At 36.3% G+C, this 25924-nt stretch overlaps 1 protein-coding gene across 3 annotated transcripts in view; it reads left to right on the top strand.

Moving 5' to 3' along the window:
• Positions 1–25924, top strand: part of CSPP1 (centrosome and spindle pole associated protein 1) — a 126881-nt gene that overhangs the window by 36531 nt on the left and 64426 nt on the right. For all 3 annotated transcript variants that reach the window (XM_011940905.1, XM_011940904.1, XM_011940906.1), the window contains 6 exons: positions 5369–5462; positions 7181–7238; positions 9320–9528; positions 11653–11774; positions 12144–12222; positions 25302–25431. In XM_011940905.1, the coding sequence (XP_011796295.1) occupies positions 5369–5462; positions 7181–7238; positions 9320–9528; positions 11653–11774; positions 12144–12222; positions 25302–25431 (692 nt within the window). The remainder of the gene's footprint in view (positions 1–5368; positions 5463–7180; positions 7239–9319; positions 9529–11652; positions 11775–12143; positions 12223–25301; positions 25432–25924) is intronic.

Here is a 25924-nt window from a genome sequence, read left to right on the forward strand (position 1 = left end):
TGTTGGCCAGGCTGGTCTCAAACTCCTGACCTCAAGTGATCTGCCCGCCTTGGCTTCCTAAAGTGCTGAGATTACAGGCATGAGCCACTGTTCCTTGCCGATGTTAAAACATGGTAAAATAAGAGAAATGTCTTTCTGAGCTGAGAGCCTACTGATAAATAATTTTATCAATAAAAGGATTATTGTACCCTGACGTTTTAAAGATAAATAGCATGAGTTTAATGCAGTCCAGGATTTATAGATGAATATTTCGTAAGACAATGGACTCTAACATTTGAAATAAACTGTTAAAGTCACTTAATTCAATGACTTATCTCGTGGTTGATCTTTCCCCCCCCAAACTATGTTTGTATATACCTATAGGAAATTTATTATCCCCAGAGACAGGACATTCCATCTTCAGATGGCTGTGATTGTTATGATACTCTTATTTCAATTGAACTGAAATTTATCTTCCTATAATTTTGCCCCAAGGATGTCACTTGGGGCCTTTTCTTTATTTAAAAAGTAAGATCATTGATTTAGTTTAGAGCTAAATAACAAATGTATTGTGGGGTTTATAAGAGAACCATAGATAATTTAGAAGTATGTTTAAAAATTTCCATTCATTTGGGGATTTTCCTTCTGTCTTTTTGTTATTGACTGCTTGTTTAAGCCTCTTAAGATCCAAGAATATAATTAGATTAATTTCAGTTATTTCAAGTTTGTTGAATTTCTGTGACTTTTTTTTTTTTTTTTTGAGTAGCTCAGAATATAGTCTGTCTTGCTGAGTGTTTAGTGTGTACTTGAAAGAATGTGCATGGTGCAGTTGTTGAGTATACTAGTTTATAAATGTCATTTAAGGCTGGGTGTGGTGGCTCACACCTGTAATCCCAGCATCCTGGGAGGCTGAAGCAGGAAGATCACTTGATTGAGCCCAGGAGTTTGAGAGCAACCTGGACAACATAGGGAGACCATGTCTCTACAAAAAATAAAAAAATTAACTGGGTGTGGTGGCATGCACCTGTAGGCCTAGCCACTCAGAAGGCAGAGGTAGGAGGATTGCTTAAGCCTGGGAGGTTGAGGCTGCAGTGAGCCGTGATTGTGCCACTGCACTCCAACCTGGGTGAAAGAGTAAGACCCTGTATCAAAAAAAAAAAAAAAGTGTCAGTTAAATCAAGTTAGTTCATTGTATGTTCATGTCTTGTATATCCTTAATGAATTTTATCTGCTTCTATTGATTGCTTAGAGAGAAGTGTTGAATTCTCTATCTTGCCCTTTGTGTGAGGCCTGGAGTGCCAGAGGGATTTTTTTAGTGTTCCTGCACTTTCCCCAGTTTTCAGCAAGACCTTTATGTCCTTGACAGTGAGGGCATCTCTCCCCTCCACACTTCCCCCTTCTCAGCAATATATTGCTGTTGATTGTTACTTGATGCTGTACTGATCCTGTGCATCTGGGCCTCAGGGATGGGTCTTTCTCAACATTTCTGTCCTTGCCCAGGATGATAGCTAAACTCTTCTTTGTGTCTGAGGAGGGTTTTGCATCAGATTTTTCACCAGATTTTTTTTTCCCCTTCCCCTAACAGTAACAAGCCTTTGCTATGTAAGAGTGTGGGATACTGGGTTCAAGTTGATTTTCTGTCCCTTCACCAATAGCTTGCAGCTTTTGCTTTGTATAGTCTGCTTTGAAAGTCTGGAATGTGGGCCATGTTTTGTGCCTGAATGTCACAAAAGTATCTCTTTTAGGTCTTCTGTGTTGTTTGATCCCAGTTTTTCTAGTGAACATTTGGAAATTGCATTCAGGCAGCACCTCCAGTGGGTCAAGTCTGGGCATGGTTTACTGAACAGATCCTTTGCTAATGGTCTCAAAAGGCTATAATCAAGGTATCTGTCAGGCTGCTTTTTAACCAGAGGCTTGAGTGGGGGAAGAATCTGCCTCTAAGCTAATGCAGGTTGTTGGCAGAATTCATTTCTTTGTGGCTATATGACTGAGGGCCCTGGCTTCTTACTGGATACCCACTGGAGACTGCCCACAGTTCCTAGTGGCCATCTGCTGTTCCTTGCCATGTGGGCTTCCTTACCGTGGTTACTTAACTTTATGCCAGCAAGAGGAATCTCTAAATTCAGGAAGGGCCCATTCCTTCTTCTAAGGGCTTTCACCTGATTATATCAGTTCCGCCTAAGATAATCTCCCTTTTAATTACTTCAAAATTAGTTGATTCAGTACCTTAGTTACATCTGCAAATATTTTTTCCACCCTTCCATATTCTGTTGTATACAAGTAAGTTACAGGTCCTACCCATTCTCAAGGGGAGGGAATTATGCAGGGATTCAGCAGGGAGCAGGGAACATAGTAGCCATCTTTAAAAAAATTTGCCTACCATTGTCACATTTCTCTGTTACTAATGTTGCAGTCTCACACATGCTCCTTAATGTAGCAGTTTCTCATTGTCTGAACTAGTACCCCAGGTTCTTTGTCCCATGTCCAAGAAAATTAAGAAATATAGACACAAAGGTGGGGTTGGAGTGAACGTTTAATAAATGAAAGAAAAAAAGCTCTCTGCAGGGAATAGGGGAGTCCAAGTAAATGGCTGGGTTATAGCTATATTAAAAAGCTTTTATAAGAAACTTAATCTCTGTAGCAGTTTGAGTAACTTATCAGTAAAACTGTCTGTGCAACTCGTGTTATCTTACACAGCTGTGGGTATGTCTCTAGGCAAGCAGAAAGCTGCTTGTCTTGTTTGTATATCTGTGGGTTTGTTTTAGATAAGCCACCCCTGCCCCACCCCCATGCAAGTTCCCACTATAAATATGCCTGAAAGGAGGTGGAAACTTTTTCCTGGGAGTTCACTAATTAGACAAAGAACAAAGAGCTCTGGGACCCTTGCTTATCTGTCCAGGTGCAGTCTGAGGTTTTATTTTTTCCCCCAGGTTGTTTTATTTTTGTCTGTTGCTGTGACTTTTCAAGCAGGCTGCTTCTGCAGTCTGAATTTTTTCCAAAATGATTTTTCCTTTCCTCACTAAAGACCAATTTTATCTGAGTTCAGTTTTAAACTTAGCTAGGGACCTCTAGAGTAGCTTTCCTTTCAGAGAATAGTTTAGTCTTACTACTATAGAGTGATCTTTCTGACGTGTTCCCTGAAAGACCACCAAGGACATAGCTGGCTGGAGCTTGAATTTTGCTCCTTTGTTTCAGGTCTGAGAATTGTTCAGTTTACATATCCTTCTTAGTTTGTTGCCAGGCCAAATGGAATTTCACTCTGTGAATGCACAAACTAGCACACTGCAAAGTCTGAAGGGACCTCCTGTGGATTTCTGGAGCTCTTTTTTTTTTTTGTTTGGGGGCAGTACATTTTAAGAGGACTGTTTACATAAGAAACGTTGAGAATCATAATGCAAAATGCCTTCAATTGCTATTTGTGGAAATTGTGCTAATGTTCTTTAAAAGGTGATATTTTATATAGATTCTCAATAGGAACTGAGGGTATAATAGTGGATCTCAACTTATGAAAGTATTTCTGTGGGTAGCTAAGCTACTGTGGCCCAGGTCAATTGCTTTGTGGTGATTTCACTTTGTAAAGAAAGAGAGCATAAATAACTCTGAAGATTGTAGATGTGGCGTATCTTTCTCAAATATCAGTTGCTTCAGCTACACTTTTGGCAAGTTCTGGATTGCAGTCAGGTCAAGGTTGAGCATTCTGACGTGTTCCTGAGGTTCCAGTGTTTTGTGCTGTGATTGAAGAGAGACCCATGTACTTTTAGCAGATGAGCAGGCATTCTTGCAACCTCCCATTATAAAGATCAGGAATTTGGCTTGTTTCTGCTCCCAGATGGATGGTCTTTCCATCTTTGAATGGCTACTTTAGGGGTAGAAATGAGCAAGAAGGGCAATTATTAAATAACCAAGAATCTAGCCTGTTGATTAGAAATGTGGTACATTTCCCCCTAGATTTATTTAACAGGTGTTTATTTAGTAATATAAGTCTGGAGCTCTTTTTGTGCTTCCTATTGGATCTTTGCTCCATAACTTTCAGCCATTTTAGCTTTCCTGAATTTTGCTCTTTACTCAATTTAGCTCAGTTTCCTGGCCCTCTTTGGGTTCTCTTTACCTCTTTACCTGTATCCGTGGTCTGGAAATTTCATTTGGGCAGAAATTGGGTGATTATAGGGCTCACCTCATCTATTTTCCTTCCCTTAGGTATTACAGTTCTGTACTACCTATTGTCCAGTGTCTGGAAAACAATTATTTTGTGTATTTTGTCCACTTTTCTAGTTTGTTGTTATTGTTGTTGTTTATTTGTTTTTTAAACAGTGTGAGGTTAAGTCTTGTGGTTGGTTATTCTATCATGGTCAGAAGTGGAATGGCAATATTTACTTTTATTATAAAACACAGTTATTAATCTTAATGTAATTTATGTTACCTCTATGGGAGCTTCACTTTTGCTGACATCTATGCTTAATGGACAAACTGAGATGCTGTGTGCCCACTGATGGTTGGAGACCAGTAATGACGGCAGTATAGAAATTGCTGTTTCAATTGCATTCTTGATACCCTGTGATTTTTGTAGTGTTCCAGATCTTGCATATCTAGATTAAGAGGTTATTTTGTGGTGTTAACATATGCAATAATAATAATCTTCTCTGCATTCAAAATTTTTGATTAGCTGAATTTTTGTATAAGGAATACCAGGGTGAGAGGTTTGTATTTTTTCCTGCAGAACTGAATTTTTTTGAGCAGAGTGCCATTTTGATTAGTGTATTTTATGACAGTTAATATTACATAGTGTACTGGATCTATTGGAGCAGGGAGAAGGGAGTTGGGAAGACTGGATATTAGTTAGGAAGTTTTTGCTGCAATCCAGGTCAGATGTAGAGAGGACTTATGCAAGGTTAATGGCTCTGAGAATAGAAAGGAGGGGGCCTCATATGAAGTGAGAAGAAGAGGACAAGCAATCCAAGTTATAGTGAGATTTTGAGGCTCCAGTATTGGGCCATTAATAGAAAATGAAGAGAGGCAGATGATTTTGAGATGCTTATTTGGGATTGAAATGTTAAATTTATAAGACTTATGGAAGATATTAATGGAAATGTTATTTAGATTGTTAGAAAAATGGGGTTGGGATAAGAATATTCTGTTATTTAGGAAAATTTTTGACTACTGGTAGAGGCATGGGCATGATTACCGTATCTTGTGTTTGACACATAGTAGGTACACATTAATTACAAAAATAATTGAAGAAGGACTGATTCATGTGATTTTTTCCTTCTGTATTTCTTGCATATTCAGTAATTATATGATACAATTAAGATGGAGTTTTTAAGGACTTGACTTTCTAATTGCATACGATGCTTAAGAGTTAAGATTGCATTTTTCTGATACCACTATCTAGGAGGTGAAGATCGAGAACTTATTCAGAGAAGGAAAGAGAAATACAGACTAGAACTATTGGAACAAATGGCTGAGCAACAGAGGAACAAGAGACGGTAATGAAAGGTTTGCATTTAAAAGAGATATTTTGAGTTTAAAATGCATTTGTGTAGATGGTTAAATAAGGGATTGTCTTCCTAATATGTTTGATTTGTAAATCACTATATTTTAATCTCTACATGGTAAATCAACAAGGAAAATAAATACCAAGAGAGTTTTTGTTGTTGTTGTTGTTGTTGTTGTTTTGGCCATAAGTTGCAAGTGAGGGTATTTGTATATTCTGTATAGACCTTTTACTTCCTTCATTGATTTCTTCAGTTTTTGATTTAAGGTAGCATTTAATGTTAGAGATACACCCACTGGATTATCCCATATATAGTAACAAATATAAGTGTTTTTTGCCATATGAAATGGTATGCACACACACATACGTGCAAAAAAAAAAATTGTATCCTATGAATTTAACAATTCCATCCCAAATGAGCATCTCAAAACCAACTGTCCTTCTTCATTTTCTATTAATAGCCCAATAATGGAGCCTCAGAATCTCACTATAACTTGTATTCCTTGTCCTCTCCTATTCACTTCATATGAGGCCCCCTCCTTCTTTCTATTCTCAGAGCCATTAACCTTGGATGAGTCTTCTCTACATCTGACCTGGGTTGCAGCAATAGCTTCCTAACTAATAACTAGTCTTCCCAACTCCCTTCTCCCTGCTCCAATAGATCCAGCACACTATGATATTAACTGTCAAAAAACACACTAATCAAACTGGCGCCCTGCTCAAAAACTTCAATGGCTTCCTTAATTCCACAGGAATGATAAATCACAAGTATTTATGTTGTATATAGGTATCATTGTTTGTAGTCTTTCTTGTTGAAATACCTATGAAATGTTATAGTTTAAAATTAGGAATAGAGTTTAAAATTAGAAATTTTAAATATAGATTAAAATTAGAAATTACAGTAGCTCATGCCTGTAATCCCAGCACTTTGGGAGGCTGAGGTGGGTACATCACGAGGTCGGGAGATTGAGACCATCCTGGCTAACACAGTGAAACCCCATCTCTACTAATAATACAAAAAATTAGCCAGGCGTGGTGGCACACACGTGTGGTCCCAGCTATTTGGGAGGCTGAGGCAGGAGAATTGCTTGAACCTGGGAGGCGGAGGTTGCAGTGAGCTGAGATCACGCCACTGCACTCCAGCCCGGGAGACAGTGCGAGACTCTGACTCAACAACAACAGCAACAACAAAATTAGGGATAGATATCTTGTTTTGAGAGAATTTGAGACCTGTTATCTCTTAGTTTTTGCCTTTTTCTATCTCAGAGGAAGCCAATATCTACTGTTTGATGTTAGTTATCTTTAACATTTAAAAATACCCTGTTAGGAAGTATGGTAGATATATTTAAATTTTTACCCTTCTCTTTGCTAACTGAAAATATATGTGTGCCCTAAAAGAGGTTTTTTGTTTTGCAAGGTAAAGATTTTATTTTTGTATTTTATTTTGTGTGAATTACTTAGTCTTTGAAATACTCTGGGCATTGGCTTAGAGATACATAGTGTAAGTTACATGTGAATTCTAGTTTACTTTGTATCAAGTAAAAAAATTTGGCTTTCAGTAGTATTTAAGGCTGTGATGTCAGTTAAAGGAATTATTTGTTTTTGTAGATGTATTGCATAGACTTTGTGTATAAGCTTCTTTCAGTGATGATTTATAATTTTGATAGTTTACTATATCTTTTTAATATGTAAAACTTTCATTTTGTTTAGAGAAAAAGATTTAGAACTCAGGGTTGCAGCATCTGGAGCACAAGACCCTGAGAAATCGGTAAGGGTTTCTGGCATCTTTTAATGTTTAATCTTTCATCAGATGATCCTCAAATGTGGTGGCAGGTGGGGATAGAGAATATTGAGAGAAAAAGAGAGTAGACCAATTTGAACAGTAATAAAATTAACTAAATTCTGTTCTCATAAAGTGTAAATTCTCTTAACTGTTATTTCCTTGACATAATTTTTCCTTTTTCATTTGTGTGTCATTTTTTAAAGTTTATTTTAAATTAGTTCTCTCTGCTTTGTTCACGTGTACTATTCCATGGGAAAGTTATCTTGGTTAAATTTATAACTGATGTTAATACTTTTCTTGAATACATCTTGATCACTTACTTTTCTTATATTGGAATGATTTCTGAGAAAACTGAAGACTTTATTTTTAAAGCATTTTAGTAATTGTTACTTATTGTAACATTAGAGAGAATAATCTTATTTTTACTTGAATTTTGCAATTCTCATCATTAAGTGGAATGAATTACATCATTGCAGTTAAGTAAGGAGGTAATTTATTGTTTTTACCACAATTTATTTTTTCTGTGTTTTTACCACAATTTATTTTTTCTGTAGTTGGTTATGTAGTATTTATTTCTAATACAAGTCTTGTTTCATCTTTGAATGATGATTAAGACCTTTAATTTCATTAAAAAGCTCATTCTTAAAAAGGATGCAGCAACTTAAAATTATTTACCTGTAGGCAACTTTTGATTTGCTTTTACTTACGCCGAGAATATATCCTGTGGGTTATCTGTTTGGAAAAGTTTAATATTGCACCAGCATCACTCACAGTATGCTTCTAGGTTAACCTGAGAAATCATTCCTGATAAGATAACCATGGTAGAAAAAAAAGAAGATAAATTTCAAAGCTAAATATATTTTCTTTTATCAATCAAAAGTTTCCTTTTAAAAGGTGAGCTTTTTAAGGTAATATGTTGGCATGTTAAATTTTGTATTTATGGTTACACTAGTGTGTGACAGACCTTATTTATCTTTGAATTGAAGCTCCTATAGAGTGTCAAGTTGATTTATGAGAATAAAGAAGTAATTAGGGGAAACAGGCCTTTATTTTTGGGTTTACTTTAGATATGCAGATCTTAGAAAAGGTCATATAAGTGATGTTCTAAAGCAGAGATTAGCAAAGTGTGGCCTGTGGCCAAATTTCTTTGTTGTCTGTTTTCATAAAAAAAAGTTTTGTTGCAGCACAGCCTTGCTCATTCGTTGACATACTGTTTGTGGCTACTTTAGCACTATGGCTGAGTCTGCTCGTTATGAAGAGACCGTGTAGTCTTGCAAATCCTATTTACTGTCTAGCCCTTTACAGAAAGCATTTGCTGACCCTGTTTTACAGAATACTTTGTAACAGATAACAGAAATGGCGATTAGAGAAGTAGCACAATGTCCTAGTACATAGAAATAATACTACAGATATATTTAAAATTAATATCTGACTGTAGTCTTTGCTTAATTCTTTACTAATAGCGAGACCTTATGTGGTATATTACTTCTCAGAGAACCTCAATTACCCATTTATAAAATAAGCATTAGATATTGAGAATCTGGCTGGGCGCAGAAGCTCACACCTGTAATTCCAGCACTCTGGGAGGCTGAGGCAGGCGGATCACTTGAGGCCAGGAGTTTGAGACCAGCCTGGCCAATGTGGTGAAACCCCCTTCTTTACAAAAATTAGCTGCGCGTGGTGGCAGGTGCCTATAATCCCAGCTACTCTTGAGTCTGAGGCAGGATAATTGCTTGAACTCGGGAGGTGGAAGTTGCTGTGACCTGAGATCGTGCCATTGCATTCTAGCCTGGGCGACAGAGTGAGACTCTGTCTCAAAGGTAAATAAATAAATAGATAGATAGATATTCAGAGTCTTTTATAGCTGTAAAATTCCGTTATTCAATAAATAAATAAATAAATAAATAAATAAATAAAAATAGATATTTGGAGTCTTTTATAGCTGTAAAGTTCTGTTATTCTGTGACTGTCTTAAGTACCTGCTGGGATAGGAGGTCTTTTGAAGTCCCTTCTACCTTTAAACTTATGATTATATGTAACAAACAGATTTTTTTTCTTTGTTTTAGCCTGATAGACTAAAGCAGTTTAGTATGGCACCAAGACACTTTGAAGAGATGATACCACCTGAAAGACCCAGAATAGCTTTCCAGACACCTCTCCCTCCTTTATCTGCCCCATCTGTCCCACCCATCCCATCAGTTCATTCCGTTCCTTCTCAAAATGAAGATTTGCGCAGTGGACTCAACAGCGCCTTTGGTGAAATGGTGTCTCCCAGGTGCTTGTTTAAATGTTTTGTGTTTGGGAATTAGGTAAGGTATTGCTATATTTTATGTTTAGAAGGATGTGCTGAAGCGGATAACGTTATTCTTCAGAGATTTTGTACAGTTAACAGTTTTGTGAAATAAGTTCTCTTGAAATTTTTTTCTCTGCTATTACAAAAATAAGGGAAATTCTTAAAACATTTTATTGTTTAAAGATGATTTTGTATCTTTAGAATGAATTACTAAGTACATTTTACTATTTACTTAGTTTTAGGTCGTATTTTGGGATGTCTGTTTTTGATATCTTTTAACATATAAAAGTTGTACATTTTTTTCAATTTTGTTGTTTCCACTTGGCAAACATTGAATTCTTCAATTTGTGCAGAAAAAGTTTCTAATGTGGCTCTTTTATACGTATAATTTTATTTTAGCTTCTGTTTCCTTCAGCTCATGCTCTGTGATTACTTATGGGCTGTGTAACTCAAATGCCTGAAATAAAAAGTGTTGAGATTATAAAACCTGTAGTTTAGGTATTGGGGTAAAGATTTGATTTCTATAGTTAAAAGGCTATAATAGAGTATACATAAAGAAAATTCTGTTGTTAACACTGATATTTTCTGAGCTATACTTTCTTCTTTGTAGGACCTGGGCTTATTTTTTGTTCACTGGTAGTGTACTAATTATAAAATATATTTAAATTTAGAGGTGTTTTTCTTAACTTTTTTGAACATTGATATTTTCTGAACTATATTATTTCAGTAGAAGTTGGTCTTTTAGTTACTAACCCACTGTAGAAGTGTGTTTACTGTACTTATCAAGGGCTTTGTGTTTTTCATCTGTTGGCTTCCTGACTCAAGAATAGGAGGGATTGGAATTGACAGAGCATTTTATGGTGGTCTCAGCATTGAATTAGGGATTGAAATGGTTGACTTTCCTCTCTGGATTTTGGGCAAACCACACCTTTGTTGAACTTCAGTTTTCTCATTTGTAAAAGTGGAGTAGTAGTATATTTTATTTCATGTTTACAATTATAGGGTTGTGAGGATTAGCTTGTATAAATCTCTATAAAATTAGATTTAATGATAATGACAGCTCCCTTTCATAACAGTTATTTGACATTTTTGTTTATGTATATTTGTTGTGAGGATAGTGTAAGGGTTAGACACATATTGAGTGGCTAGTAAATACGAAAGATATTCCCTGCTGAAGAGAACTTCAGGGCCTTCTTAGTTCTTTGGAATTATTTTGAAGTATATGACAAGGGAGAACCTGTTAAGATACATACAACAGTGAGAACATTCTAGAATGCTGCCATCTCTTTCTATTCGTTTAAAGGAGTTTGCCTTTGCCATTTTTACTACTGAAAAATATTGCATTGGTGGAAATACAGAGATATTTCCTAATCAGTAATGAAGTGCTAATGTAGAGGTTTTCAGAAGTTTTAAATTTATGAAATACTAAAGATTATGTCAGGACTTTACTGTTGGTATTTAAGTTGCTTTTATTTTACTATTAAGAAATACACTCGTTTCCTCAGTCAGACTGAACCATTTGTACTTACACTGTTTTGTAGCTCTTTGCCTTCTCTTTCTGGATTGTCCTTCCTCTAACACACACAAGCTCACTCCAGTAGCATGGCTTAAGCGTTGCCTCTTCTGGAAAGCCTTACATGTGCTTTCTTTCTCTCCCTTATGTGGTTTAAATGTCCCTGGTCCTGTACCTATAGCACTCTGCATTTTCTGGGCTATATTACTATTTAATTTAATTTGCTTGTACTATTAATTATTTAATTTGCTTGTAGCTGACTGTAGTTGTTTATTTTCATGTTACTCTTGAGGGACAGGGACCATGTCTGTCTTTATTTGATACTGGCACATTGTGCCTGTTGGATATTCATTGATTGAATATTAAGCCAGGTTTTTGTCTTACACAAATGTACCTGAAATTGTGAAATCCTATGTAATAGTATTTGCTTTTTGAGTCATAATTTTTGATGAATGATTGGAGCAAGGTGGTGACTTTTTCTAAAGTAGTGACAGGATTTTCAGTACTGTTTTTGCAAAAGAGTAATATATTGATTTTTTTTAAAAAATTGCAATGAAACATGAGAGGAATTTTTCATTTCTATTTTCATACAGGATTGCACCTCTGCCTCCACCTCCCCTACTACCACCTTTGGCTACTAACTATCGAACTCCTTATGATGATGCATACTATTTTTATGGGGCCAGGAATACTTTGGATCCCAGTCTTGCTTATTGTAAGTTATCTATAGGGTAAGCATTTTCTCCCCCCTTGGCTCAATAAGGAAAATTGTTTTTTTGTGTAAATAAAAAATATCTAAATGAGAAAAGCACAGCTTTGCTTAATTCAGATGTTATATATTGACTTAATAAATGCCCTATTTTAAAGTCCAGTTACATTTTATAGTTACTTCCTTTTCATCTCTATTTAAGAAATAACGATTGTGTTTTCTTATGCTCTTCTTTGCTAACTTCTAACCCAGAGGGAAATATTGATGGTTTTCCCTAGGTAACATCTTGATTATGTACCTTTTTCTGGAGGAATAAATAAAATGTTATTAAATGGTTATTCTAAATAAACGTTTTTTTTTTCTTTTTTCTTTAAGATGGTTCAGGAATGATGGGCATACAGCCTGCAGCTTATGTTAGTGCTCCTGTCACCCACCAACTAGCGCAACCTGTTGTGTAAGTTATTAGTTAAAAGAATAATTTTTTCCCCACTTTTATTTTGTAAAGATACACATAACCTAAAAGCCACCATCCTAACATTTTAAAGTATACTATTTAGTGGTATTTAATATTTTCATAATGTGCAACCATCACCACAGTCCATCTTCAGAACTCTTTTTGTCTTGTAAACTGAAACTCTATACCCATTAAATAATAATGGTGTACCTCCCCATTCCCCTACCTCATTCTCTGGTAACCACCATTCTATGTCTCTGATTTTGACTACTCCATGTACCTCATATTGAATGGAATCATACAGTGTTTACCTTTTTGTGACTGACTTATTTCACTTTGCATAATGTCCTCAAGATTCATCCGTCTTTTAGCATATTTCAGAATTTCTTTCCTTTTTAAGGCTGAATTATAATCCATTGTAATTGTATACATTTTGCTTATCTAAAATCTATCCATTTATCCATTAGTGGACACTTTGGGTTGCTTCCACATTTTGGCTATTTGTGAATAATGCTGCTGTGAACATGAGTTTACAAATATCTCTTTGAAATCTCGTTTTCAAGTTTTTTGGGTCTGTACCCAGAGCTGGAATTGCTGGGTCATATGGTAATTCTATGTTTAATTTTTTGAAGAACTACCGTACTGTTTTCCACAACTGCTATACTTTTTTATATTCTCACCAATAGGACACAAGGGTTCCAATTTCTCCATGTCTTTTCTTTTCTCTTCTGTTTTTATAGTAACCATTCTAATGAGTATAAGATAGTATTTCATTGTAGTTTTAATTTGCATTTCCCTAATGATTAGTGAGGTTGAGCATCTTTTCATATGCTTATTGGCCATTTATATATCTTCTTTGGAGAAATGTCTTTTCAAGTACTTTGCCCATTTTTTAATTAGGTTGTTTGTTTTTTGTTGTTGAGCTTTTAGAGTCCTCCATATTACCTGGTTATTAATACTGTGTCAGGTATTTGATTTGGAAATATTTGCTCCCATTCTGTGTCGATATTGCCTTTTGATGCACAAAATTCTTAAATTTTCATAAAGTCCAGTTCATCTATTTTTATTATTGTTGCCTATGCCTTTGGTGTCATGTGTGAGAAATCATTGCCAAATCCAACATCCTGAAGCTTTTGCCCTATGTTTTCTTGTGAGAGTTTTATAATTTTAGGTCTTATGTTTGAGTCATTTTGAGTTAATTTTTTTATGGTATTGCATAAGGGTTTGTCTTAGTTATTTTGTAAGTGGATATTCAGTTTTCTTAGCACCATTTGTTGGAAAGACTATCCTTTCTGCATTGAGAGATACTGGCATTCTTGTTGAAAATCACTGGACCAAATATACGAGAGTTTATTTCTGGGCTATTTATCCTTTTCCCTTGGTGTGTATGTCTTCCTTTATCCCATTACCTTAGTGTTTTGATTACTGTTGCTTTGAATGTTTTGAAATTAGAAAATGTGAGTCCTCTATCTTTGTTCTTTTTCAATATTGTTTTGGCTATTTTGGATTCCTGGAGATTCTGTATGAATTATAGGATGAGTTTTTCTATTTCTGCAAAAAAGTCATGGTGATTTTGGTAGTGAGTGTATTGAATCTTTGGGTAGTTTTGACATTTTAACAGTGTCATGTCTTCTGATCCGTGAACATAAGATATATGTCCATTTATTTATGTCTTTTAAAATTTCTTTCAGCAATATTTCATAGTTTTCATTGTATGGGTATATGTCTTTCACTTCTTTAGTTAATTCCTAAGTATTTTATTCTTTTTGCTGCTTTCATAAATGGAATTCCTTTCATAATTTTCTTTTCAAGTTGTTCATTGTTAGTGTATAGAAATGCAGCTGATTTTTGGGTGTTGACTTGTATCCTGTTACTTCACTGAACTCATTTATTTTAATAGTTTTGTTGTAGAATCTAGGATTTTCTGCAAATAAGATGATAACATCTGTGAACAGAGATAATTTTACTTTTTCTTTCTGATTTGGATAGTTTTTATTTTTATTTTTATTTTTTTTGAGACAGAGTCTTACCCTGTCACCCAGGCTGGAGTGCAATGGTGCGATCTTGGCTTACTGCAACCTCCGCCTCCTGGGTTCAAGTGATTCTCCTGGCTCAGCCTCCTGAGTAACTAGGGTTAAAGGTGTGCACCACTATGCCTGGCTAATTTTTTGTATCTTTAGTAGAGATGGGGTTTCACCATGTTGGCCAGGCTGGTCTTGAATTCCTGACCTTGTGATCCGCCCGCCTCAGCCTCCCAAAGTCCTGGGATTACAGGTATGAGCCACCACGTCTGGCCCCTTATTTTTCTTTCTTAATTACTTTCTTAATTATCCTGACTAGAGATTCCAGTACTACGTTTAATAGCAATGGCTAAAGTGGGCATCCCTGCCTTGTTCCTGATCTTAGAGGAAAAGTCTTCCACTGTTGTGTATGATGTTTGCTGTGGGTTTTTCATATATGCCTTTTATTATGTTGAGGTGATTTCATTCTGTTCCTAGTTTGTTGAGTTTTAACGATTCAAGTGTTAAATTTTGTCAAATGGTTTTCTGTATTGAGATGATCATGTTATTTTTTCCCCTTTATTCTTTTAATGTGGTATATTGATTGTTTTTTTTATGTTTAACCATAACCATCCTTGTTTTCCAGGAATAAATTCCACTTAGTCATGGTGTATAATTATTTTAATATGCTGCTGGATTTGGTTTGCTACTATTTTGTTAAGGAGTTTTGCATCAGTGTTCATATGTGATCTTGTTGTAGTTTCCTTATGGTGTCTTTTTCTGGCTTTGGTATAAGCATAATGCTGGGCTTATAGAAGGAATTAGGAAGTGTTCCCTCCTCTTGAACTTTTTGAAAAAGTTTGAGAAGGGTTGATATTAGTTCTTCTTTAAATGTTTGATAGAATTCACCAGTGAAACCATAAGGTACAGGGCTTTTCTTTGTTGGGCGATTATTGATTACAGATTCAGTCTCTTTAGTAACTAGTTATAGGTCTATTCAGATTTTCTTTTTCTTCATGATTTAGTCTTAATAGGTTTTTATTTCTAGGAATATGTCCATCTCATCTAGGTTGTCCAATTTGTTGACATATAATTGTTGATAATATTCCCTTACAGTCCTTTTTTATTTTCAGAAGATTAATAGTGATGTCCCTTTGTGAATTTCTAATTATATTTTATTTTTTATATTTACGTATTTATTTTTCTGATCTCATTCTTCCCATCATAGAATTCCTGATTTTAATAGAAGATTCAGAGCCTTCTTGTTGTTCAGTGTAGCTAAACATTTGTTAATCTTGTTGGTTTTTTCAAATAACAAACTGTTGGTTTGGTTGATTTTTTTTTTTCTGTTGTTATTCTAGTTTCCATTTCATTGATTTCTGCTGTAATCTTTTAAATTTCCTCCCTTCTGCTTACTTTGGGTTCCGTTTGCTCTCATTTTTCTGGTTTCTAGAGATGAAAATCTAGATTATTGATTTGGTATCTTTCCCTTTGTTTGGTATATATACTTAACAACTATAAGCTTTCCTCTTAGTACTGTTTTAGCTACATCCTTTAAGTTTTGATATGTTGTCTTTTCACTTTCATTACTCTCGAAATATTTTCCAATTAAAAAAAATTTCATCATCAACCTGTTGGTTATTTTGAAATGTGTTGTTTAATTTCCACATAATTGTGAATTTCCCAAATACCCTTCTGTTACTCATGTCTAATATAATTACGTTGTAGTTGGAGAACAAACTTTGTATGATTTCATTCAGTCCTTTTTAATTTATTGAGGCTTATTTTAAGACCTAACGTAGTCTGTCCTGGAGAATGTTCCACATGCACTTGAGAAGAATGTGTATTATCCTGTTGGTGAGTGTATTATTCTGTAAGTGTCTCTTAGATCTGGTTGGTTTATAGTGTTATTTCTTGTATTTCCTTGTTGATCTTCTGTGTAGTTGTTCTGTTATTAAAAGTGAAGTATTTAATCTCCAATCGTTACTTTGTGTGTGTGTATGTTCTGATATACAGTCTTGCTGTGTGTGTGTGTGTGTGTGTGTGTTTGTGTGTGTGTATTCTGATATACAGTCTTGCTCTGTTGCCCAAGCTGGAATACAGTTGTGAGACCATAGTTTGCTGTAGCCTCAACCTCCTGGGCTCAAGCAATCCTCCTACCCCAGCCTCCTGAGCAGCTAGGACTACAGCCGTGTGCCACTGCGCCTGACTGATTTGTTTATTTTTTGTGGAAACAGGGTCTCCCTGTGTTGCCCAGTGTGATCTTGAACGCCTGGCCTCAAGCGATCCTCTAGCCTCAGCCTCCCAAAGTACGAGGAATACAGCCATGAGCCACCACACCCGAACTCCAACTATTATTCTTGACTTGTCTGTTTTTCTCTTCAATTCTGTCAGTTTTTGTTTCATTTCTTAGGTCTCTCTTTATATGCGTATGTTTATAATTGTGTCTTACCGAAGATTTGACCGTTTTATTAGTATCAGAGACTCTTCTGTGTCTCTGCTAATAGTTTTTTTGTCATAAAGTGCTTTTAGTTCTAATATAAATGTTGCTTTTCTGGTTCTCTTTTAGTACTGTTTGCATGGTGTATGATTTTTCGTATTTACCCTCAATTTATTTGTGTCTTTGAATCTATAAAGATGTCTCTCTGTAGACAGAATGCAGTTACTTCCTGGTTTTTATGTTTGTCATTTTGCAATTTTTTTCTATATGTCTTAGTCTTTTTGTTCCTTTAATCCTTTAATCCTCCTTTATTACCTTCTTTTTCTTCTTCCCTTTTTTTTTTTGTTTTTTTTTTGTTTTTTTTAGAGACAGGGTCTCATTCTCTTGTCCAGGCTGGAGTGCAGTGGTGTGATCACACAGCTTACTGCAACCTCAAACTCCTGGGCTCAAGCAATCCTTCCACTCCAACCTCCCAAGGAGCTGGAACTACAGGCACATGCCACTACGCCTGGCTAAATATTTGTATATTTTGTAGAGATGGGATTTTGCCATGTTTCCTAGTCTGGTCTCAAACTTCTGGCTCAAGTGATCCCAGCCCCACAAAGTGCTGGGATTACAGGCATGAGCCACCATGGCCAACCTCTTTTTTTTTTTTTTTTTAGATGGAGTCTTGCTGTTGCCCAGGCTGGAGTGCAGTGGTGCAATCTTGGCTCACTGCAAGCCCCACCTCCCGGGTTCATGCTATTTTCCCTCCTCAGTCTCCGGAGTAGCTGGGACTTCAAGTGCCTGCCGCCACGCCTGGCTAATTTTGTTTTTGTATTTTTAGTAGAGACGGGGTTTCACCATGTTAGCCAGGATGGTCTTGATCTCCTGACTTCGTGATCCGCCCGCCTTGGCCTCTGAAAGTGATGGGATTATAGGCATAAGCCACTGCGCCCGGCCTATTAGTTTCTTTTATGTTAAATATTTAAATTAAACATTCAATTTTGATTTTTTTGTTGTTTTTTGCATAATTTTGAGTTTTTTTGTGGTTTCCTTACAGATTAAAATTAATATCTTAATTTAAAATAAATGAGTTTAGATTAAGGGCAACTTAATTTCAATGGTACACAAACCTTTTCTCTAATATAAGGTCATTCCTTTTCTCTACTTGATGCTGTTGTTGTCATACAAATCACACTATTATACATTTAAGTCTCTCAACACAGTTTTATAATTATTGCCTTATGCAATTGTCTTTTATTTATTTATTAATTTATTTTTTGAGACAGGGTCTCACTGTTGCACAGGCTGGAGTGCAGTGGCATGATCATAGCTCACTGTAGCCTCGAACTCCTGGACTCAAACAATCTTCCCACCTTAGCTGGGACTACAGGTGTATACCACCAATGCCCAGCTAATTAAAAAAAAAAATTTTTTTTGGTTTTGTTTTGGAGAAAAGATCTCGCTGTATCACCCAGGCTGGAGTGCAGTGGCATGATCATAGCTCACTGCAGCGTCAAACTCCTGGATTCAAGGGATCCTCCCACCTTAGGCTCCCAAGTAGCTTCTACTCCCACTATGCCTAGCTAATTTTTTATTTTTTAAGTTTTTTGTAGAGACAGACATCTTTCTATGTATCCCAGGCTGGTCATGAACTCCTGGCCTCAAACCACTTCGTCTCCCAAAGTGCTAGGATTATAGATGTGAGCCATTGTGCCCATCTGTAGTTATCTTTTTCAAATAGAGAAGAATAAAGTTACACACGTCTTTACATTTGTAATATCTTTTATATTTGTCTATGTAATTGTCTTGACTGGCATTCTTTGTTTGTGCTTACTTCAATTGCTGTCAAGTGTTCTTTCATTTCAAGCTGAAGGACTCCCTTCAGTGTTTCTTATAGAACAGGTTTCTTAGTGATAACTTCTCTGAATTGTATTTAATAATGTCTTAATTTAGCTTTCATTTTTGAAGGATAATTTTGATGGTATGGAATTGTATTGGTTGGCATTCTTTATCTTTTAACACAATATGGCATCCCCTAGCCTTTATGGTTTCTGATAAGCTGCTAATCTTACTGAGGATTCCTTGTATGTGAAGAATGGTTATGCTCTTGCTTTCAGGATTTCTCTTTGTCTTTATCTTTCAACTGTTTGACTGTATAGGTGTGGATCCCTTTGAGTTTTTCTTACTTGGAGTTTGATGAGCTTATTGGATCTGTAGATAATATTTTTCATCAAATTTGGGATATTTTTGCCCATTATTTTTTCCAACATTCTTTGTGTCCCTTTCTCTGTGTCTTCTCTTCCTGAGACCCCCATTGGTACACATGATTGTGTGTCACAGAATATCCGAAGCTTCGTTCATTTTTCTTTAGTCTTTTTCTTTCTGTTCTAGACTGGGTAATCTCAATTGACCTGTCTTCAGGTTCACTGATTGTTTCTTCTGCCTGCTCAGATGTGCTCTTGGCTCCCTTTTCTTTACAGTTACATTTTTCAGCTCTATCATTTTTATTTGGTTCTTTTACAAGTAATTTCTGTCTCTTTGTTGTTAATTTTATTTGATAAACATTGTTTTCACAATTTAATTCTTTTTTTGAGACAGAGTTTCACTCTTGTTGCCCAGGCTGGAGTGCAGTGGTGCAATCTTGGCTCCCTGCAACCTCTGCCTCCCAGGTTCAAGTGATTGTCCTGCCTCAGCCTCCTGAGTAGCTGGGATTACAGGTATGCGCCACCAGGCCTGGCTAATTTTGTATTTTTACTAGAGACAGGGTTTCGCTATGTTGGTCAGGCTGGTCTCCAACTCCTGACCTCAGGTGATCTGCCCACCTCGGCCTTTCAAAGTGCTGGGATTACAGGCGTGAGCCACTGTGCCCAGCCACTTTATTTCTTTAGACATTTTTTTTTTAGTTCTTTCAACATATTTCTAGTAACTGAATAAAAATCTTTGTTGATTAAATACAAGGCATGGTATTCCTCTGAAATTTTCTGTTGACTTCTTTTTTCACTGTATGTATGGCTTATAATTCTCTGTTTCTTTGCAAGTGTCATAATTTTTTTTGTGAAAACTGAACATTTAGGAAACATAGTGTGGCAACTGTGGAAATTAGATTCTCCTCCTTGTGGTTTGTTGTTGTTGCTGTTTTCTAAGTACCCTTTGTAAAGTGTGTATTCTTTGTCATATGTGACCACTGAAGTCTCTGTTAGGATAGCTTAATAGTTCATGATTAGACTGAGATTTCTTTAAAAGCTTTGAACCAGTAAACCTCCCAGCCTATGCCAGCTGGTTCTGTGTGTGTGTGCTGGGACATGCTTTTAGCTTTCACATCCCACTTGCACAGGGCCTCCTCAATGCCAGCCAGAAATGAGAGGTGTTCTCAGAGCTTCCTCGGGCATCCATATAATTGCACATGCATGTGGGTTTCTAAATTCTCAGGAGTGTGTTGGAGTTTTTCAAGGCCCCATGGGCATGTTATTTCCCAGATTTTTCTTTTAATTTTATTGGTCAGCTTTTCGCTTGCTCTGGCTGGTAATCACTATTTTAGATAGCTATGATGTTAAGTAATTACTGCTGATTGTTTTATACAAAACCCTAGGATAGAGAGCTCTGAGTAAAATAAAGATAGACCCTGTGAATGGGGCTTTTCCTGGGAGCTGCCAGACAGGTCAAAAGTGAGATTTTTCTAGAGATTGGGTTTTTGGGGAATTCCAGACCTATTCTACCTGTCCAGTGGATACTAGATTACTGGTTTTCACAACAACTGTCTTTGGGCAGCGTTTAGATTTTAAGTTTATGATAGAACTAAGGAGAAATTGAAAGATAAAGCGCAAGTTCAAATGCCACAAAGTTTATTTTTCTTACTGAAAATCAACCTTAACATAAAAACAAAAACTCTCCTTGGATTGTTCCAAGCCTTCCATGAATTTCCAAATTACTTAGCTCAGGCTGCTATAACAAAATATCATAGACTGGGTGGCTTAAACAACAGACATTTTTTCTTGGTTTTGGAGACATAGAAGTCCAGGATAAAGGTGTCAGCAGATTTGGTGCCTGGTGAGGGCCCTTTTCCTGACTTTGTCATTGTATCCTCACATGGTAGAGAGAGCAAGGTCTCTGGTCTTTCCCCCACTCCATTTCACCCCTCCCCATTTTTTCTTAAGTACACTGAATCTCGTCACGAGGACTGTACCCTCCTAATCTCATCTAAACCTAATTACCTCTCATAGTCTCCAGCTCCAAATACCATCAGAATAGTACGCAGGGCTTTGATATAAGAACACAATTCAGTACATGGCGCCAGAATTATTAAAAAGTTGGTTTTGACAATTTTGACTTGTGTTCTCATTGCTTTAATGGAGTAGCAGGTTTTCTTAAAGTTCTTACTCTGCCATTCTAGAAGTGCTTTCTATAAAAAAATAGTTTTATAACATTTTCATCCTTCCAATAAGATCCCTCGTGCCCATTTATAGTTAATCCTAATTCCCATCCTCAGTATAGTTGTTTATAAGTTCTTTTCTGTTAAATTTTTCTGAAGGCCACATTAAAAAGTGTAAACTTGTTATAAAAGTTAGATAACTGAGTGACCAGCTGAATTATCTTACAAACCAATGACTTTCAAATATCTGTTTGTTTCCAAGCATTTTAGCATGAGAGGTGGAAGGAACCTGTGACTCTGTGAGCTATTTTGATGTACACACAATCCATCTTCTTTCCATTGACTTCATTAATTTAGCACGCTTTAGTTTTTGTATCATTTGAGAGGATGGTAAAGATTTTGATTAGCTTTAGTCTTTCATAAGGATGGGTGTGTTATTATATTTCTAGGGTAGCCACTAAAAGTATAGGAACAAAAGGTACAACTTACTACAGTAATAGAGGAAAAAATTCAAAAAAGAAGAACCAAAATAGAATTGGGAAATTGTTTGTTTTATTAACTGTCTGATCTTTTTCAACTTTGGTGATGGAATAAGTTAAGAATTTGTTGGCCGGGTGCAGTGGCTCATGTTTGTAATCCCAGGACTTTGGGAGGCCAAGGTGGGTGGATCACCTGAGGTCAGGAGTTCAAAACCAGCCTGATCAGCATGGTGAAACCCCATCTCAGATTAACCGGGCGTGGTGGCACATGCCTGTAGTTCCAGCTACTTGGGAGACTGAGACAGGAGAATCACTTGAACCTGAAAGGCGGAGGTTTCAGTGAGCCAAGATCATGCCTCTGCACTCCAGCCTGGGTGACTAGAGCGAGACGCCAACCCCCCCCCCCCAAAAAAAAAAAAGCCTCTTGGCAGGATTCAGTCTTATACAGACTAATACAGAGTGTGGAATGAAGGAATACTCTCGGTTACTATTATGAGATTTTCATAATCTTGATACTTAACACCTAATAAGACCAGTATGAAATGGAAAATTACAAGCTAGTTACACTCATTAGCACAGACACAAGAATCCTAAAACTGAACCTCCAAGTATAGAGAAAGGATTATTGATCTTGAATTAGAATTACTCTCAAATATAGGATGATTAAATGTAGTAGAGTATATCAGTTAAGAGCCTAGACTTCGTAGCCTGATTGCCTTGGTTTGAATCCTGCTTTTACCATTCATTAGCTTGAGGTATATTTCTTACTTCTATTCCTTGTCTCTTAATTGGGGTAATAATGGTATCACCTCACAGGGTTTTTCTGATGATTGAATGGTTAAAATATGTAAAGTGTTTAGGACAGTGTCTGAATACTAGGAGCTAATTGGTGTTAGATAAAATCAACTACTGTAATCTGCCATGTTAACAGAATAAAGAAGAAGGCTATATGATATCCCAATAGACAAAGAAAAACCATTAAAATAATTTCATTAGTGATTAAAAATGTAATAAAATAGGTTAGAGGGGAGCCTATAAACATGAAAAACTTACATCATATGTTTTATTTAATGGTGATAGATTTAAAACATTCCTTTTGAGATTCTATCATTGCTTCCTTTCACAGGGCTTAATAATTTCAGCAAGGCCAAAAATAAGAGAAAGGAAGGAAGGAAGATAGGTACAAGGATTAGAAAGGAAGAGAGAAAACTGATGTTATTTGCAAAAGAATATATGGTTAATATTGGAATTAATATGAAAGTTTTCACAGAATTACTGATTACAAAATGAATATATCAAAAGCAGTTGCAGGAAATGGAAGTTCCTTAAAAAGAATATGACACTGCGATTCCATTCCTAGTCATGTAATCAAAAGAAATAAAAATACATGGAGATACAAAAACATGGATGTGAATGTTCATAGCTGCGTTACTGATAATAGTCAAAAAGTGGAAACAATTCAAGTGTCCATCAGTGAGTGAATGGACAAACAAAATGTGTTATATTCATGCAATGAAGTACTATTCAGCAATAAAAAGTAATGAACTACTGATATAATATGGATGAACCTTATAAATGTTATGATAAATAAATCTATACATGTATACTATAGTGGTCCCATTTATATAAAATGTCCAGGAAGTGCAAATCTCTAGAGACAGAAAGCAGGCTACTTAATTAATTACCTGGGGTTGGGGGGTTGAGTAGGGGTTGATTGCATATGGGTATGAAGGATATTTTTGGGTTATAAAAATGTTCTAAAACTGGATTATGATGATGGTTGCACAACTCTATAAATTTATTAAAAATCATTTAATTGTACACAGTTGACCCTCAGTAACACAGGTTTAAACTGTATGAGTCCACCTACGTGTGGATTTTTTTCAACCAACTGCAATAGAAAGTACAATAAATAAAGTAAGATGTGAAATCCATGTATGTGGAGGGCCTACTTTTCTTATGTGGGAGTTCCATAGGGCTCACTTTGGGACTTGAGTATACTCTGATTTTGGTGTAGGCAGAGAGTCCTGGAAACAATCCCTCAGATATACCAAGGGATGACTGTACTTAATACCCTAATCATTTCCTTCCTTTCATCCTGATCTGACTACATAAATCCTTAAACCCCCTTTTTGGGGGAGTCAGGGAGGAGTTGATAGATAAAGGTTAAGAATTGGGGTCTGTGAGTATGTGGGCGATATAGACAGGACGGATCATGAGTGAAATAGATATTGAGAGAACCAGTCCACCATATAATTTATAAACAGTATATTTTGAGAGAATGAGTTTACTCACATAGACCCTCTCAACCTTCTTTATTCATGTACACAAAAAGAACCCCCTTGCTCTGAAAAAATAAAAAGTCAGGAGCTATTTGATCTAGTTTACCTCATCTTCCCTTTTACCCACTCATAATCCAATGTGACAGTATACACAAATACACTTGTTTATCTTAATAAAAGATTGTAAGTAAGTTAGAAAAGGTAAATACACAATGGAACTCATTTTTTAAAGCAGTGATATTTTTGGAGAAGAGAAAGCTTTTTTAAAATTTTAAAATAAGGCTGGGTGCGATGGCTAATGCTTATAATCCAGCACTTTGGGAGGCCGAGGCGGGTGGATCACTTGAGGCCAGCAGTTCAAGACCAGCCTGGCCAACATGGTGAAATCCCATCTCTACTAAAAATACGATAATTAGCTGGGTGTGGTGGCGGGCGCTTGTAGTACCAGCTACTCTGGAGGCTGAGGCAGGAGAATTGCTTGAACCCGGGAGGCAGATGTTGCAGTGAACGGAGATGGCACCATCGCTCTCCAGCCTGGGCGACAAGAGTGAAACTCCGTCTCAAAACAAAACAAAACAAAAAATTATAAAATCAGTATTTGAATTTATCTTTTATAATGTAGATTTCTAAAATGTTTTACTGCCTTCAAAGTCAGTATATTCCTGTACTTAAACGTGTCATGTTGGCTGGGTGCAGTGACTCAACGCCTGTAATCCCAGCACTTTGGGAGGCTAAGGCAGGAAGATCACTTGAGCTTAGGAGTTCAAGACCAGCCTGGGCAATGTAGAAAGACTTCGTCTCTAAAAAAAGTGAGCCAGGTGTGGTGACGTGCACCTATACCCCCAGCTACTTGAAAGGCTGAGGTGGAAGGATCACTTGATTCCAGGAGATCAAGGCTGCAGTGAGCTATGATGGCGCCACTGCACTACAGCCTGGGTGACGAAGTAGGACCCTGTCTCAAAAAAAAACAAAAAAAACAGCACTTTATTGCTTGTGATTTATATAACACCAATATGTTTAAAATTTTTTCTTTTATGTTTCCTTGTGAGTTTTTCAAAAATTTTAATTTTATTTGAGACAGACTTTTTCCTGTAATTACATTGTTTTATTCTTGAAATAGCTAAGAAGTAATTTTATTAGTAAATCATTTAAAAATGAATCATTAGTTATTGTGTTACTTGAGGGACTTTGGCTGTGTTATTATTTCTGTATGTTCAGGAAACTGCCTAAGTCACATGTGTACTGTTCAATGAATTACCACAAACCTTTTTCACTCCTGTGTAACTATTACTTAGGTTAAGAAATAGATGGAGTAAATTTGAAAGTTGCAAGGATTGTCAAAACAAAGGCAGGAAGGAGCTAAGGAAGGGGCCACTTACTTAAGGATTCCTCTTTGGCCTACAGAGAAATATCCTTCTGTATTTTTAAATGTATTTATATGCCATGCTATTTCAAAAAACTGTTGTATTTTCTTCTTGCTTTGACATCGATGGATTTAAATTATTTATTGTGTATTTGATGTAGGAATACGGTTGGACAGAATGAACTGAAGATTACAAGTGATGGAGTGATAAATTCAGGATTGATTTTTGAAGATAAGCCGAAACCTTCCAAACAGTCACTTCAGTCTTACCAAGAGGCTTTGCAGCAGCAGGTATTGATTCATTTACTCATTTACTGTTGAACATCTTAAGTGTATGCATGGTGGTCCCTTAGAGCTCAGAGTGTGGCAGGGGAGGGGAAAAAAACCAGTTAATTATAATTCAAAATGCTGAGTTTTGAAGTGGATACAGTAAAATGCTCTTGGAAGCATAGGGTAGGGAAAATAATTGCCTGGGGCACTTGGGAGAACTTCACACAGTGGTTGATATTTGAGCTGCATGTTGTGCAATGAATACGTTAGAAGTTGCTGGTGTATACAGAGAATGGAATTGGTCTGGAAGAAGGGGCTGGAGGGTTAGATTGTTCTAGTAGATTGTGAAGGACTAGCTAATAAGGAGTTTTCAGTTTCATCTGGTTATGGGCAGCTGAAGGAAGGAAATTTTAAGCCAAGAAAAGTATGAAAGGATTGGTTGCTTTGAGCAGATTTATCTTTTATGAAGATAATTGGTTGTGATTTGGAAAATTGGGAAGAGATGTGGTAGGGA

The sequence above is a fragment of the Colobus angolensis genome, unplaced genomic scaffold (assembly GCF_000951035.1).
Source record: "Colobus angolensis palliatus isolate OR3802 unplaced genomic scaffold, Cang.pa_1.0 Scaffold194, whole genome shotgun sequence".
In the NCBI taxonomy this organism is placed as follows: domain Eukaryota; kingdom Metazoa; phylum Chordata; class Mammalia; order Primates; family Cercopithecidae; genus Colobus; species Colobus angolensis.